We start from the raw sequence: 14,584 nt of genomic DNA, 5'->3' as shown, positions 1-14,584 counted from the left end.
CATCAGAAAAGGAGCCATAAACATGTTTTAAATCTAAGAAGCTACATTTGCAAGGCAAGTATGTCTTTTTCATCATTGCTGTGCTGGACAACAGTTGTCAAAAATGAGTCATTTAAGAACCAGCTTTTGTTGTCAGATACTCCTTTGTATTCAAATCAGGCCTGAGTACAATTATGTAGCACTTGGGAAAGAAGATGCAGCCCAGAAGCCCAGAACTGGAAGCCAAAATAGAGAAGATCTGCACAGCCACCATGTATTTCCCCTTTGTGCTCAGGTAGGTGGGCACAAAGGAGACCCAAACACTGCAGAAGACCAGCATGCTGAAGGTGATCAGCTTGGCTTCATTGAAGGCCCCAGGCAGCTTCCTGGCCACGAAAGCCACCGTGAAGCAGATGGCAGCCAGGAAGCCCATGTAGCCAAGGACACCATAAAACATGGCCACAGACCCTTCATTGCATTGCAGGATGATCTCTCTGGACTGGGAATGCATGTCAGACTCTGGGAAGGGTGGAGAGATTCCCAGCCAGATGGTGCAGATGACAACTTGGACACTGGAACAGGAAATGACAATGGAGTTGGCCAGACTCTTCCCCAGCCATCTCCTCATCGTGTTTCCTGGCTTAGTGGCCAGGAAGGCCAGCACCACAGTGATGGTTTTTGCCAACACAGAGGAGACAGCAACTGAAAAGATTATGCTGAAGGCCATTTGTCGAAGAAGGCAGGTCCCTTTCCTTGGCCTTCCAATGAAGAGGAAGGAGGACAAAAAGGAAAGCAGGAGGGAGATGAGGAGGATATAGGAGAGGTTCCGGTTGTTGGCTTTGACTATGGGAGTTTCCCGGAATATAATGAATATTCCTAGCACAACACACGTGGTTAAGGATAAGAACAGGGCAAAGGAAGCTAGGAAGATCCCCAAAGGTTCTTCATAAGCCAGAAAAGTGATGATCTTGTAGAAACATTGATCTCTGGCCTTGTTTGGATGCTGATCTTCTGGACACCTGGTGCAACGCTCTGCATCTGGAATGAACACAAGGAATAACAACTTTACTGCTTTTCCTTAACAAAAAGTAATACCAAAGTGCTCCCCACTAAAAGAAAATTTAAAAACCATTGTGTACAACCAGGGAGAGCAATTATTGGTATTAATAATATTACGGGATAGGAAAATGACACTCAAAAGGGACATTGTTGGACTCAACTATATAAAGCATTTGTGCCTGACAATCATCTGGGAGTTCATGGTGTCTCTTGTGCCAAGCTTGACTAACAGTCAAAGTAATGTCAAATTCCCATATCTCAGGATTTTCTCCCTCTCTGTGTAGGCTTCTAATTGTCATTCAATGTGTCAATACAGAATGTATGAACACTCAGTGGGGGAAATGCCCAGTTGTGTTGTAGCAGTGCATCAGTTCTAGAACTCCCCTTTAATAAACCCCAGACACCAGAAAGGTCCTTTGTCCTCTTCCCCAGGTCCTTCTGCTGGTGTCACCCACCTTCCTGAGGGGCCATTGTTCCTTCCGCACAGGGAACGCAGTCATAGCAGCAGAGCAGCATTCCTTCCTGAACTACCTTGAAGAATCCAGGCTGGCAACTTTCCACACACCTGGAAGTAGGCATGGGCTGGGCATAAAGGGGCATCAAGGAAAACATGTTAAGGCTGATGTGTTAAGGATGATAGCAATGTATTACTTAATTGATTATCTTTGGCCACATTTATAGACTGCTTGATTGCAGGAAAACCTCTAATGAGAACAGTTTCCTGTTTGATCCAAACCCCAGTTCCTTCTGCTTCCCTTCCTCTGTTGCTCAGCTCTGTTTCAGTTTCCCCTCTTGTACATGATAAAGTGTCATGATCACTGTATTAATCAGAGGTAGCTAAACTTTATTCATTTGAGATTCATAGTTAAGTTTCCTAGAAGGAACAAAACAAAAAAATTCCTTCCAGTAGCACCTTAAAGACCAACTAAGTCAGTTCTTGGTATGAGCTTTTGTGTGCATGCACACTACCAAGAACTGACTTAGTTGGTCTTTAAGGTGCTACTGGAAGGAATTTTTTTGTTTTGACTATGGCAGACCAACACGGCTAACTATCTGTTTCCTAGAAGGGTTCAAGTTAGGAGGCCATCTCTTCTATCAAACAAATCTATTGCACACTTTTCTGGAAGTTGGTCCATAGAACATGGATTTACGGGAGCATTTCAGAAAATATTGCCAGCACTGAGGCTGCTAAAAGCCACACTCTCTTACCAGTGGCCACATCATCTAGTTACTAAAACACCCTCCTTGAAATTACACTCCCATAGCAGCTGATTCATGTATATACAGAGTTTCACAGGGACCCACTGTTAGATTTTCAAGGAATGCAGGAGGCATTTGAAAGGCAGTGCAACACAAAACATGGTGGCATGATTTGAACTTATCGGATGGGAAATCTAATAAAATGAAACAAATTATTTCCCCCACCTTGTTGAGCCATTTGGGGCACACAGTGGCATTCTGGTCCGTGGTGCACTTTAGGTCTAGGGATTTCTGCCTATTGATGCTCCCAATGATCTCTCTAAGAAGGGACCGATTTGGAAACACCACCCAGTTCACAATGTCCAAGTCAGCTGCCAGTTCCCCGTTCTCATCCAAATACACTCCGTCCATTGAAGAATTGTAAAACTGGGCGTCTCCCAGGAAAGAGTGGAGCTAGAATGGCAGAGAAAAGGGCCACATATAGAACAGGGGAAACAACACTGAATATTCAACTCTGCACATTTCATGCTTGGATCTGCTCTCATTTGGGATTGGCTACAGAGTGTCAGGGACTGGTTGGGCAGTTTGGTGGGAAGCACCAGCCAGGGAACCCCCAGGGGAGGAAGGCTCAGAGCCAGGGGATTGGTGGTGGGACACTGAGGAGAGGTCAGAGGAAGAAGATTGTGATGAGAGGCTGGATGCTGAAGGGGCAACAGGGTTTAGTGAGCAGGGACAGTCAGTGACTGGGAGCACAGGAGAGGGGTCAAGAGGCTGCTGGAGAATCCAAGGACTCTCTCTCCTGCTGAGACAGGCTCCCCTCCTCCCTGGTCTCTAAGAAGATGCAGGAGAATGAAGAGGGTGGAACAGAGACCAGAGGTGCCTTAGAAAGGGCAGAAGGCAGGTCCCTTCAGTTCTGGCAACTGCCCTATAGGGGCCAGACTGATTGGGAGGTGCTGCTGAGTTGTATGCCATTTTCTTGAATAAACTTCCTGCCTCTGCATATTAATGGAATCAGAATATAAATAAGCCAGAAATATGACAATTGTACACATGTATTAAACTCTATCGTAATGAGAACATGAGTTGCTCAGTTACAGATAGGTAGCCGTGTTGGTCTGCCATAGTCAAAACAAAAAATTCCTTCCAGTAGCACCTTAAAGACCAACTAAGTTAGTTCTAGGTATGAGCTTTCGTGTGCATGCACACTTCTTCAGATACACATATCTGAAGTATCTGAAGTGTATCTGAAGAAGTGTGCATGCACACGAAAGCTCATACCTAGAACTAATTTAGTTGGTCTTTAAGGTGCTACTGGAAGGAATTTTTTGTTATGAGTTGCTCAGGCACTTAATACACGCTCCAGCAACACACATAATCTTTGGACAAAGGATAGAGCTTAGTGGAGCTGAGTTGGTGCCGAAATATGACAATAAACAGGAGGGAAGAAGGCTATGGGAGAGAGATTCAGTGCAATGCCATCTTCCCTGCCCAAGGGAATTCTTATGTAGGAGGTGGGGGTCAAATGGGCCACTGCAAGGCAGTGGAACTGTAGTAGGAACAGTAGTAGGAACTGTTACCAGAGAGACTATCATCTGAGAGGAGATGAAAAGGATCCAATTCAGGACACTTCACAAAGGGGTTTGCAAAATCTCACCTCCCCACTACATTCCTCAAGTTCTCCAAGACTAAATTGTACAATTGATTGTCACGTTTGGCAGAGATGTCAGTGATGGGAAAGGAAATACCTGCCATGGCTGTAACCTTTGAACTTCCAGACTGTCCTTCAACCTCCACTTAGATCTGGAGGAATATGCAGCATTTAAGGAACGGGCCACAGCTTGGACAGTGTTGTAAATCCTGTAGCTGTTTAGAGATAAGAGTCTTTCCAGATGGTCTTGGGGCAGCATCTCCAGTTCCTCTCTTTCTCTGCATCTTGTCCAGCTTTTCACTGACAATGTATTCTGTAAATGGGAACAATTAAAAGCTGTCTCCCAAAACTGCTTGCTTGCAAAGAAAAAGGCATCAAAATTGTCATATTTTGTCCATTTATTTGCCCCAATAGAGAAAGAAAGAATACTGTGGAAATGCTGGAAATCAAAACCATGGTTGATGAAGCTGATGAAGTCTATACTCAAATCCCACATAGCTGTTGTGATGAAGACTCTCCCTGCTGTAGGTTTGACCAGCTGGTCAAATATTATTTTTCCAAGTCGTATTCCCAGCGAGAAATAAGTAGTTTCTACATAATAAAAAAATACATGGACTTGTCCCCACTTTTTAAATGGAGGAACACTGAACCTCACACTGTATGTATTAAGCTGTGGAATGATTAGTGAGACGGCAACACAAATGCCACTCTCTATGAGCCCAGGTGTCAATGTCTTCATGAACCTCTCTCCGTTTTCAGTGTCTGGAGCAATGAGACCAATGAACGTCCATCTGAAGTGATGGAGCAGCTTGACAATTGCTGGGTATATGGTGTCCTCTTTGGGGACCGTCCGATAGAAAAGGGGGAACTGCCTCTTGTCATTCAGAACATGGGAGCCAAAAGCATGGTTGACCTGGCAAGCAAAGAAGAACTGTTGGTTTGCATTGTTTGGGATCAAAGCCGAAATAGTTATTTTCCCAAATAACATATATCTGTTTTGTAAAGAAACGTGGTCCTCCCCCCCAGATTTTCTATGGCACATAAGACTGGACCCCATTTTTATCTTTATGAATTCCCTCAGTTCCTGTTTTCATCTTTTAAAATATGCTTTTATATTTCTAATTTACTGGTATTATACTGTACATTTGTTTCAACAATTTTGTTACTATTTTATGTTATGCAATGCTAAAATGTTTTTTATTTATTGAATGCGTTATAACTGTTTTCAATTGAAAAACAAAATATCAGTTTCACTCAGGGAAATCTTTTCTACTTTATTCCATTTTTAGTGGCATGGCCACTAGTACGATGGAAGTTCCCTCCCTCCTCATTTTATATGCACAGGCATACACACACACACACACACACACACACACACACACAAAAACATCAGCATTTGACACAACAGGAAGGGAGGAAGTACAGGTAGTATCAAAACGAGAACAACAATTCTTCTGACCATTCCTTATCTCCTTTCTTCAACACCTTTACATCCAATGTCTTCCTCATTCTGAGTTGACACTACCCGAAATTTTCATGCCTGAGAAGCTCAGTCAGATAATCCCTCCATCTCCATTCCTACCTGTGGCATTTTATAGATGCTCAACATGCTTGAAATCTGGATGGAGTTCTCAGAGTCAGAGTCAGCCCCTTCCAGAACAGCAATCAAGTTATTCTGTCCTCCGCAGTTGTAGTTTGGAACATTCGCCTGTCTAGAAGAGACCAGATCTACCAAAGCTTCATACGTTATCCTTCCATGAAAAAAGTTATTATAAATATTGTAGCCCAGAGTGATGTTGGGCAAGAGCCTGGGATTCTGGTTAATCTCTTGAATGGCAAAGATGAAGGACAGGGGCAGCCAATACCTAGTTCCTTCTTTCCTGCAAAAAATACCACATCATATCCTCCAGCATTCAGTGAATATATCACTCTTTCTTTTTTTGGACAAGCTTCTAAGGATAATCTAAAGTCCTGGATTCAATTTCTAGAATTTAATCCTCCTAACACTGATCCAAGTTCAGATTTTGACAGCCAATCCCCATTTAATGATGCCTGAGTGGTGGAAAAGCCTTGTTCAATCAAGACCCATTATCCCTTGGAAAACAAAACTAAAATAGAGTGAATTTTTCATGATGGAATTAGACGGGCACAGACTTTCAAATAACAATAAGAGACAAAAGGTTTTTAAAGGCTCATAAAATGACACGGAACATCTATTGCGCTCTCTCTCCCCGGTCTCCCCCAACCCTTTAATTTTTAAAATTATTTTTATTGATTTGTTTTTAAGAAGAAGTGCAAACAGTAAAAAAGAAAGAAAATAAAGATTTAAAAATTTATAGCCTAAAGCATCACAGCCTGGAAGGTCTAAAGTGCACAGATACACCACAGTTCCAGAAGGATGATGGATAAAGATAAATATTGAATGAAGCAGCAATAACCAAATCGCCATAAATGGACTTACATGATAAAGGTGGTAGAGGGAGACTCATTGAAGTGCTGTGGATTAAATATCGCACCTGCGGCAGAGATGACTCCACTAATGAGGTGGTCTCCTGGCCTGTAATAATTGAATGGCTCTAGCCAATCTCTCTCCAAAGTCAAGGGGCATTTTGCCTTTGCTCCACTGTCTGCATGAGGCAGGAAGAGCAGGAGAAGCAGTACCATTCTGTGCCTGCTTGGAACACCTTCCTTGTCTGTGACTGCTCCTCTGAACTAGAAGATAATTAGATAATGTTGATGGAATCCAACCAAGACTTCACACCTAGAAGGGATAGAAGTCAGCCTTCCACCCTAGTATTACAACTCGCCTGCCCTAAATCTGAACCCAAAATGTCAGTGGTACAGAAGGCCTTTATGCACCAATTCCTCTCTGCTCTAATGATATATCTTAATTATCTTATGTTGTTGACAATTCAGATATCTCCCTGAGTGGACTCAAAGGTGATCTTTGGGCAAATCTCTGGAGCTTTATTGAGAAGAGGATGAAAGAAAAACCCCTCTATGATTTTGATGATTTTGATAATTATAAAGGGATCAAGCATGGCCTCTGAAATGTCCTGAACTCTTTACGTGGCTTCATGCGCAGGTGCAGGCTGGAGAAAAACATGTTTGCATAAACTCTGTCTGTCCTACACTTGGATTCTGGGAGGAAACAAAGAAGTTGGAGCACCCCAAGTTAGAGGAATTAGACAAGCATGTCCAAATTCATCCTTGCTTTTTCATATTTGCTTCTGCTATTAGACAGCATAGGGAGATCTATGGAGTAGTCCATAATTCATTTAAATATAAATTGATTTCATATGCAGATGATATTCTTCTGATGATTTCTAAAGCTCATTTTACTATTTCCATGTTTGTACAGATGATAGATGTCTTCACAATACTCTATTAACTGGTACAAATTGGGATTGGTGCCTATAGGTGAAAATTTACTTACCCATTCATTTAAGGACTATCAGTTCCATATTTGTGGTTCGAGGACCCGACCCCGCGAAGTGAAATGAAGACACAAGGACACGTGATATAAGGTTAATGGGCTAGAAAAGGCCACAACTTTATTGATTACAGCAATGAAAAGGTATTGGCTTAGGCATTGGATCGAAACAAGTGGGTTTATTCACCAGTAGGTGGAGCCAGTTGATGCTGATCCAACTATAGGCTCACCTCCTGCTGTCACCGAGGGTCGTGCCATGGCCTCCCGCCAAGCAGGCATCGGACAGAATACACGACCGCCAGATTCCTTTAACGGAATACCCCTAAACATTGAAGGCATAGGCGATGGCCACACCTAGCACTTCGACACACCACAACACATTATTCCAATGCCTAACCTACCCACCAATACCACAAAAAGTTGTGACGATTGCTACGAGGTAGGCGAAAAAACCAAAAAGCCTAATGCCAAATGGAAAAACTCCTACCAGGCCCCCCGGACAACCAGGGCGACCAACCTAAGGTCCATAGCAAGGCCAATGACCTAGGCCCTAACTAAAAGGGAGTGGAGGGTGGGTGACTCGCCACGGGACGACGATGAGGAATGAGGCCAGGGAGAGGCTAGTGCTGCAGCAAAAGGCTGCTGAACACGCCCCCTCTGTGGCACCTGGTTGGATGGCCACAGGAGGGGGTGTGAGCACCAGCCAGGTGAGCTGGAGGCAGGGGGCAAATGCCCCCCTGCTGGGCGGTGCTCGGGCTCCCGCCCACAACCACTCCCCTCTCTTTCAGGGAGGAGAGTCTTTGTTCCAAATCTATTAAATATTTAAGTATGGTAATATGAAGATATTTAACTCTCACTTTGTAACACGTAACACACATAGAGAGAGAGAGAGAGAGAGAGAGAGAGAGAGAGAGAGAGAGAGAGAGAGAGATTTTTTCAGACGTTATTAGCTGGGAGTCATTAAGCCTTACACTTTGGGCAAGAACATAAATTATACCTCATAAACAGTTGATAAAGTCACATTCTCATATATCTTTTTAGGTTATCTGATATTAAATGACCACAGAAACCCATGTTGAATGTTCAGTGGGTATGGCCCAAGTATCAAAGTAGAAGAAGATGTATGGAAACCACTGTGGTTTTGATAATTACAAAGGAAACAAACAGCAACTCTACAACATCCTCAAGAATTTATGGAAATTCATGTGCAGGCGTAGTAGTGTGTGTGTGGGGGGGTGTTTGTGAAAACTCCCAGATCTAGTTCCCAACTCTGAGATACTAAACCCTCCTCACATGAACTGCTAGTCACTTTGGGGCAGGCCAGGCCTAACTGCCTTACACTTGACATTTTCTTGGAAGGAGGGCTGCCCTGTCACAGGGAAGCAGGAACCAAAATTCATTGCAATTCAGTATGTCTTCTGAGCAGACAAGACAATGCTCCCATAACTTCACTTCCTTATTCTCAGTCAGCTGAGCAGCTCTCCTCCGTGTAAATGCCTCTCGAGAAGCAGCTCCTCACAGGCTTGGAGGAGGAGGAGGAGGAGGAGGAGAGAGGGGTGCAGCTGGTTAAAGGAAGGGTGTGTGTGAGTGCTGAATTAATTTTGAATTCAAAGCATGTCTGAAAATGAAGCATGACATGGGGAATGTCACACTCTGAGTCTGTGCTCTGGAAAGGGATTGTGGAAACCAACACAAACAACTTTTTTCATTAAAAAAAATTTGATTTTACAAGTAAAAAATTATCACACTACATAACCATACAAAGAGATTTCTCTGAATCTTGAGATATCCCCCCATCCCCTCCATGGGTCCTATTGCCAACATTTACAACTGCATATTATTCCATAATAACATTTTGTATCCTTCCATATTATCCATAGTGTTTGTTACATTACAAGTGTGATTAAAATCCTGCTCCTACACAAACAGCAACAAGGAAGGAATATCTCTTCTCTAGCACAATATTTGTCTGTTTACTGCATTTCTATACTACTTCTATACTACTGTCATTATTAAAATACTAAAATAAATTATTGACAGAAGAAGTAAAAGGGCATTTCCAATGGCTTATCTATACAGTGGTTCCTCGGGTTACATACGCTTCACGTTACATACGCTTCAGGTTACTGTCTCCGCTAACCCAGAAATAGTACCTCGGGTTAAGAACTTTGCTTCAGGATGAGAACAGAAATCGTGCTCCGGTGGCGTGGCAGCAGCAGGAGGCCCCATTAGCTAAAGTGGTGCTTCAGGTTAAGAACAGTTTCAGGTTCGAAACGGATCTCCAGAATGAATTAAGTACTTAACTAGAGGTACCACTGTACTTATATTTGCCCCACAATTTCTAGGCACACGTCTGACCTTTGAAGCAGGATGAGACCTGCATTGAATGGCTGCAGAAATATCTAGTCACCTTCTGAGAATTATGGTTGAGTGGATTGCACTGAATTGTGTATTGTGACCTGTCTACCCCACCATCAGATACCTCCCAACACTCCCCCAAAATGTTTTGAGTCTCAAACTTCCATATGGGTCCTGAAAGGGTACAGAGAAAAAATCCTTTCCCTCAGAATCATGGATGATGGAATTGGATCATGGAGAGGTTACAATACACCCTAAAGCAATATATTCATCATAAGGGCGCCTCAGGTTTCCAGGGCCCCATAGATGACTTGAGAGAAATAAATCTGTTGTTTAGGACCAAGGAAATAGTCTGGGCTCATAGAAAAGTTACATGACACTCCAAAAATATTTAGTTATGGTGAGTCACTTAAATGCAGCACAACCCCGCTACTACAGCAGCAAGGATTCTCATCGCAAAGTATTGGAAGACACCATATCTACCCACTCTGGAAGAATGGCAGATGAAGATGACAGAATACATGGGACTGGCAGAGATGACTGGCAGAATCCGAGATCAGGACAAAGAGACAGTGGAAGAAGACTGGAAGAAGTTTAAAGACTATCTTAATAAACATTACAAAATTAATGAAGGCTAAAAAGATATGGGCTTAAAAATTAGTGGTTTGCAGGGGAATTGATTTAAGGGGAAAGAATAGAATTAATGAAAACTAGGGAAATGTGGGAATGGATTTGCTGATAAAATAAATGAGATTAGAATACAGAAGGGGGAGGTGTGAGGAGGTTGGTGAAATTAGGATTAGAAATTATGGTTTGAACTTATACTTGTTTTTGATTTGTTTGTTTGTTTGTTTATGTTTTTATTGTCTTTTGTGTTTATATGTGTTACATAAAACTTTAATAAATATCATTAAAAAAAAATAAAAATAAATGCAGCACAACCCACCAAGACTAAGATTTTCGTTAAATGGGCTCTTGAACCAAAATGAGGGTGCAGGGCCTGCATGAGAGATCAGTGAAAATCAAAACCTATTCTTTATGTTCAGAATTGTTGCAATGGTCACACAGAATGGTCACAACCAGCACTAAAAACAGGGTGATTGGGCCCCTACATGGAAAGGGAAGTAAAAGGGGCCACACAGAAGGAAACTCTGAACTTTATGATCAAGAACAATGAGAGGTATAGCACAACCTACCCCAAGTATAATCTTCACATTCATTGGACTGTTGAACAAAAATAGGAGTTATGGGGTCACATTTAATGTTGGGGGGAACTCTAATCCATTACTTAGGATTGCAAGGTTATCATAGAATCATAGAATTATAGAACTGGATGGGACCCCAAGGGGCATCTAGTCCAACCCCCTGCAATGAAGGAATTTTAGCTAAAGCATCCATGAAAGGTGGCCACCCAACCTCTGCTTATAAACACCCAAGGAAGGAGAGTCCACAACCTCCTGAGGGAGACCGTTCCAGTTGCTTAGAGTGGCCACAATCTCTCTCTCTCTCTCTCACACACACACACCATGTTTGCAGTGAGACCCTAAAATATTCAATTTGGGGAATCCTATAGCTAAACATGATCCAGAGTGTGGGCAGGGCTTCCAGTGAAAATTAAGTTGGGCTTGTAGGAGAGAAAACTTAGATAAAGGCTCAAGGGGAACCAGAAGGAGAATAAAGAAAAGTCCTTGAAACAATAGACTTTGTTGTTGCATCAACAGAGAAGAGAGATCTGTTGATGCACTAACAAAAGTTGGCTCACCCAGAAACAGCTGAAAAGGTATATTAAAAACTCAATGGATGGACTTTGGGTGCTATTACAATTTCATGATTAATCCGAGCCCTGAAGATTGGACAAGAAAAGTGGTCCATGGCACAGGGTATATTTTCTGCAAGAAACATTTCAGGCACAGTGTAATAAATTACCTCACTTTAGCTTTGATTCTGATGTTTGGCTGATTTGTCTAAATACCTGGTGATTTGGCAAGAATAAGAATAATTATAAGGGGGAGATGCATCTCCTGAGTCTCTGTGTGGCTCAAGGCACAGGTGCAGACCTGGAGGAAAACATGAGAACAAGAATGCACAGAAATGGCTCCCTGGTCTTTACCTGGGTTGGCTTGGCTTGGGGGGGGGGTCAAAGGTCAGCTTGACCTTTATATGACAACATACTCTTTTAATGTTCCATAAATGCCAGCAAAGTAGGGTGAACCTTGTTTTCCTTAATTATCAGAATCATAGTAATTTATCCTCCCCAGAACTCAAGCGATATTTTTCTTAATTGTCCAAACGTTGGAATAAATAGCAGCACAGTGTCATTCATTGCACTGTGCAGGTGCCTGGGGGAGAGAAATCTGGTGCACAGAAAATCCTGTATCAGATAAATACTGAGTCAAGATTCAGAGCAGCTGAAGTAGCTTTAACAAAAAAGAATATTTACCCTCCAAAATATCAGCAAAAGAGCACTTGCAATTAACACCCCAGGTATAACACCAACATCCATGTCCGAACATTCACGCTCCCTTCCCTACAAGCTCAGTTACTCAATGGATCTGGTTCTGCTAACCATAGAATAGATGTAATTCAAATACATTCTGAATTACACTTGCTGCCTTTATGTCAGGCACTTACACTGAGCACAGAGGGGTAAAATGTGTGCTGAAATTTGTGTTTAGATCACCAAGGAAGAGCCTGTTTTAAATCTATACGGCCTTCCTTTTCCTCCTCCTTGGAAGGGTCAGGATGGGTTGGCTGTCTCCACGATTTCTCTTCTGTGTAGTCCCTGATAGTAGTAGTAGTAGTAGTAGTAGTAGTAGAAGAAGAAGAAGAAGAAGAAGAGTTTGGACTTGATATCCTGCCTTTCACTCCCTTTAAGGAGTCTCAAAGCGGCTAACAATCTCCTTTCCCTCTCTCCCCCACAACAAACACTCTGTGAGGTGAGTGGGGCCAAGAGATTTCAAAGAAGTGTGACTGGCCCAAGGTCACCCAGCAGCTGCATGTGGAGGAGCAGAGACACAAACCCGGTTCAGCAGATTACGAGACTACCGCTCTTAACCACTACACTACACTAGTAGGTGTGCCACCAGGGCAACTAGGACTTTGCTGAACACTCTCAGTGCAGAAATGAGGCCAAAAGGCAACACTTGGTGTTGCAGGTGGAGGTGTCCATAGCAGAACCTGAGGTCCTGCTATGTCCGGTCAGTGGAGAGGAGCCATTCAAGCATAAGGGCTGTTGTTCAGTAGCCTTTGGGGAAACCTTTTGTTCATTTCTTGAGTGGGTCACTCATTGCAGGCCACTCCATAACTACACTATTAAGATGATTATTTATTTATAGGATCACAGAATTGCTAGTGCCAGCAGTCAATCGACACCTTCTCTACCCTAACAAACTGTTTGGGTGCCCCATTGACCTTGGCCAATAGCTAAGTGCAAAATGTGCCTGGAGCCTGGCTAATTTTGAACACTGTAACACAGAACAAAGCTAAGGCCATGGGACATTCAGAAAGTATGAAGCAATTCAGCTACATAAGAGCATGAATCACTCCCATGACCCTGAGCCCCCTCCTTCACTTCATGGAGCACACTGGGCTCCTTGGTATACTCCAGAGCTTAGGGTGAGGAAACTAAACTGGGAGACAGCTCAAATGTGAGTGCAGGGAAACTCCAGTAAATGTAACTGAGCGTGGGTGGAAGGAGATGGCACCTGTGCGATGGGTTTTAGAAATCACATGTAGGGAAAGTTCTGCTGCGCTCATCTTCAGCTTGTGGGCTTCTCTTTGGGGCAACCCATTGGCCATTGTGATTACAGGATGCTGGACTTGATGAGCCTTTGGCCTGATCAGCTCCAAGCCTCTTAAGAGGGCAATAAAGATCAGTCAAACTTGTTTCTCTCTCTCTTAGAACCACGTCAGTCTATTCAGTAAACATGTTTTTCTCTTGCTCTGCACCTGCTCTTCTGAAGTTCCAGAGGAATCCTCTCTTCTCTTTACACTTCTCTGAACCACCATGATCTCTTCTGATCCTCTAAGGGATCCTCAAACCCTCCGCTCTCAAATATTGCATTTGGGAACAATGAAGTAACATCACAATTAAGGGCAGCTGGTGGTTTATTTATTCCACTGTGTGTGTTCCACTTGTCCCGTGTGCCACAGAGGCCTTGGGGCCAATATAGAGGGCAGGTGAAGAGGGAAGCCAAGTTTGTGTGAAGCTTAATCAGGACATAGGAAGCTGCCTTTTTGATCTGTACTATTTGCTGACTGGTAGTAGCTTTCCAGGAAGGGGACATCCTCAGCACTACCTGGAGCGGTGAGTCAGGATTGCACTTCTCACCTTCTGGGTGCAAAACAGATGCTTGTCCATTGAATTTCTGGCCCTTCCCCTCAATCCCCCTTTGACATACAAATACGCTTCCCTGTATTTGTAAAGTCGCTGCAGCTTCAGATTTGCAAGAATGTGGAGATTCTTCTGAACAGCAGTTAGTGGGAGGAGGAACAGGCACAAGCCAAGTGTAGCCAAGAGACCCAGAATGATAACATTATTTCTGGTGATGTCTCTCGCAAACTATGGGCTGCAGCAGAGGATAAAGTGCCCACCGACTGAGATCACCGATGTACTTTCTGCTGTGAATTTTTACCGGCCAGCAGACCACCTCATTAGTGGAATCATATCTCCAAGATTCTTTGAAAAGACACATTACTTCACCTTTTCCAGAAACCCCTTCATCAGAATTCATAGGTAAGTATTATATGCCTGTTGTTTGTGTCCATGAAGTTTTCTTGGCAGGGATACTGGAGTAGCTTGTTGGTTCCTGCTCCAGGTGGATCACGTTTGGTCAAAGCTCTCCACTATGACCTGTCCATCTGGGGTGGCCCTGCATGGCATAGCTCATAGCTTCTCTGAGTTATTC

General features: G+C 43.2%; 3 protein-coding genes across 4 annotated transcripts in view; 1 reads left to right on the top strand and 2 right to left on the bottom strand.

Moving 5' to 3' along the window:
- Window positions 1–14,584, bottom strand: part of LOC310837274 (vomeronasal type-2 receptor 26-like) — a 206,879-nt gene that overhangs the window by 137,062 nt on the left and 55,233 nt on the right. The gene's annotated exons all lie outside the window — the stretch shown is intronic.
- LOC310839518 (vomeronasal type-2 receptor 26-like) overlaps window positions 1–14,584 on the top strand; it is a gene marked incomplete at its 5' end in the record, with an annotated part of 43,001 nt that overhangs the window by 21,582 nt on the left and 6,835 nt on the right. The window lies entirely within an intron of this gene.
- LOC310839519 (vomeronasal type-2 receptor 26-like) lies at window positions 113–6,550 on the bottom strand (the record flags this gene model as incomplete). The annotated part of the gene is made up of 6 exons (XM_083728156.1): window positions 113–1,017; window positions 1,494–1,620; window positions 2,464–2,691; window positions 4,542–4,799; window positions 5,469–5,598; window positions 6,348–6,550. The coding sequence occupies 6 exons, from the start codon at window positions 6,548–6,550 to the stop codon at window positions 113–115; spliced, it is 1,851 nt and encodes a 616-aa protein (XP_083584282.1).

The sequence above is a fragment of the Podarcis gaigeae genome (assembly GCF_964106915.1).
Source record: "Podarcis gaigeae genome assembly, chromosome: 2".
NCBI lineage: Eukaryota > Metazoa > Chordata > Lepidosauria > Squamata > Lacertidae > Podarcis > Podarcis gaigeae.
This window is presented reverse-complemented; position numbering and strand designations above follow the sequence as displayed.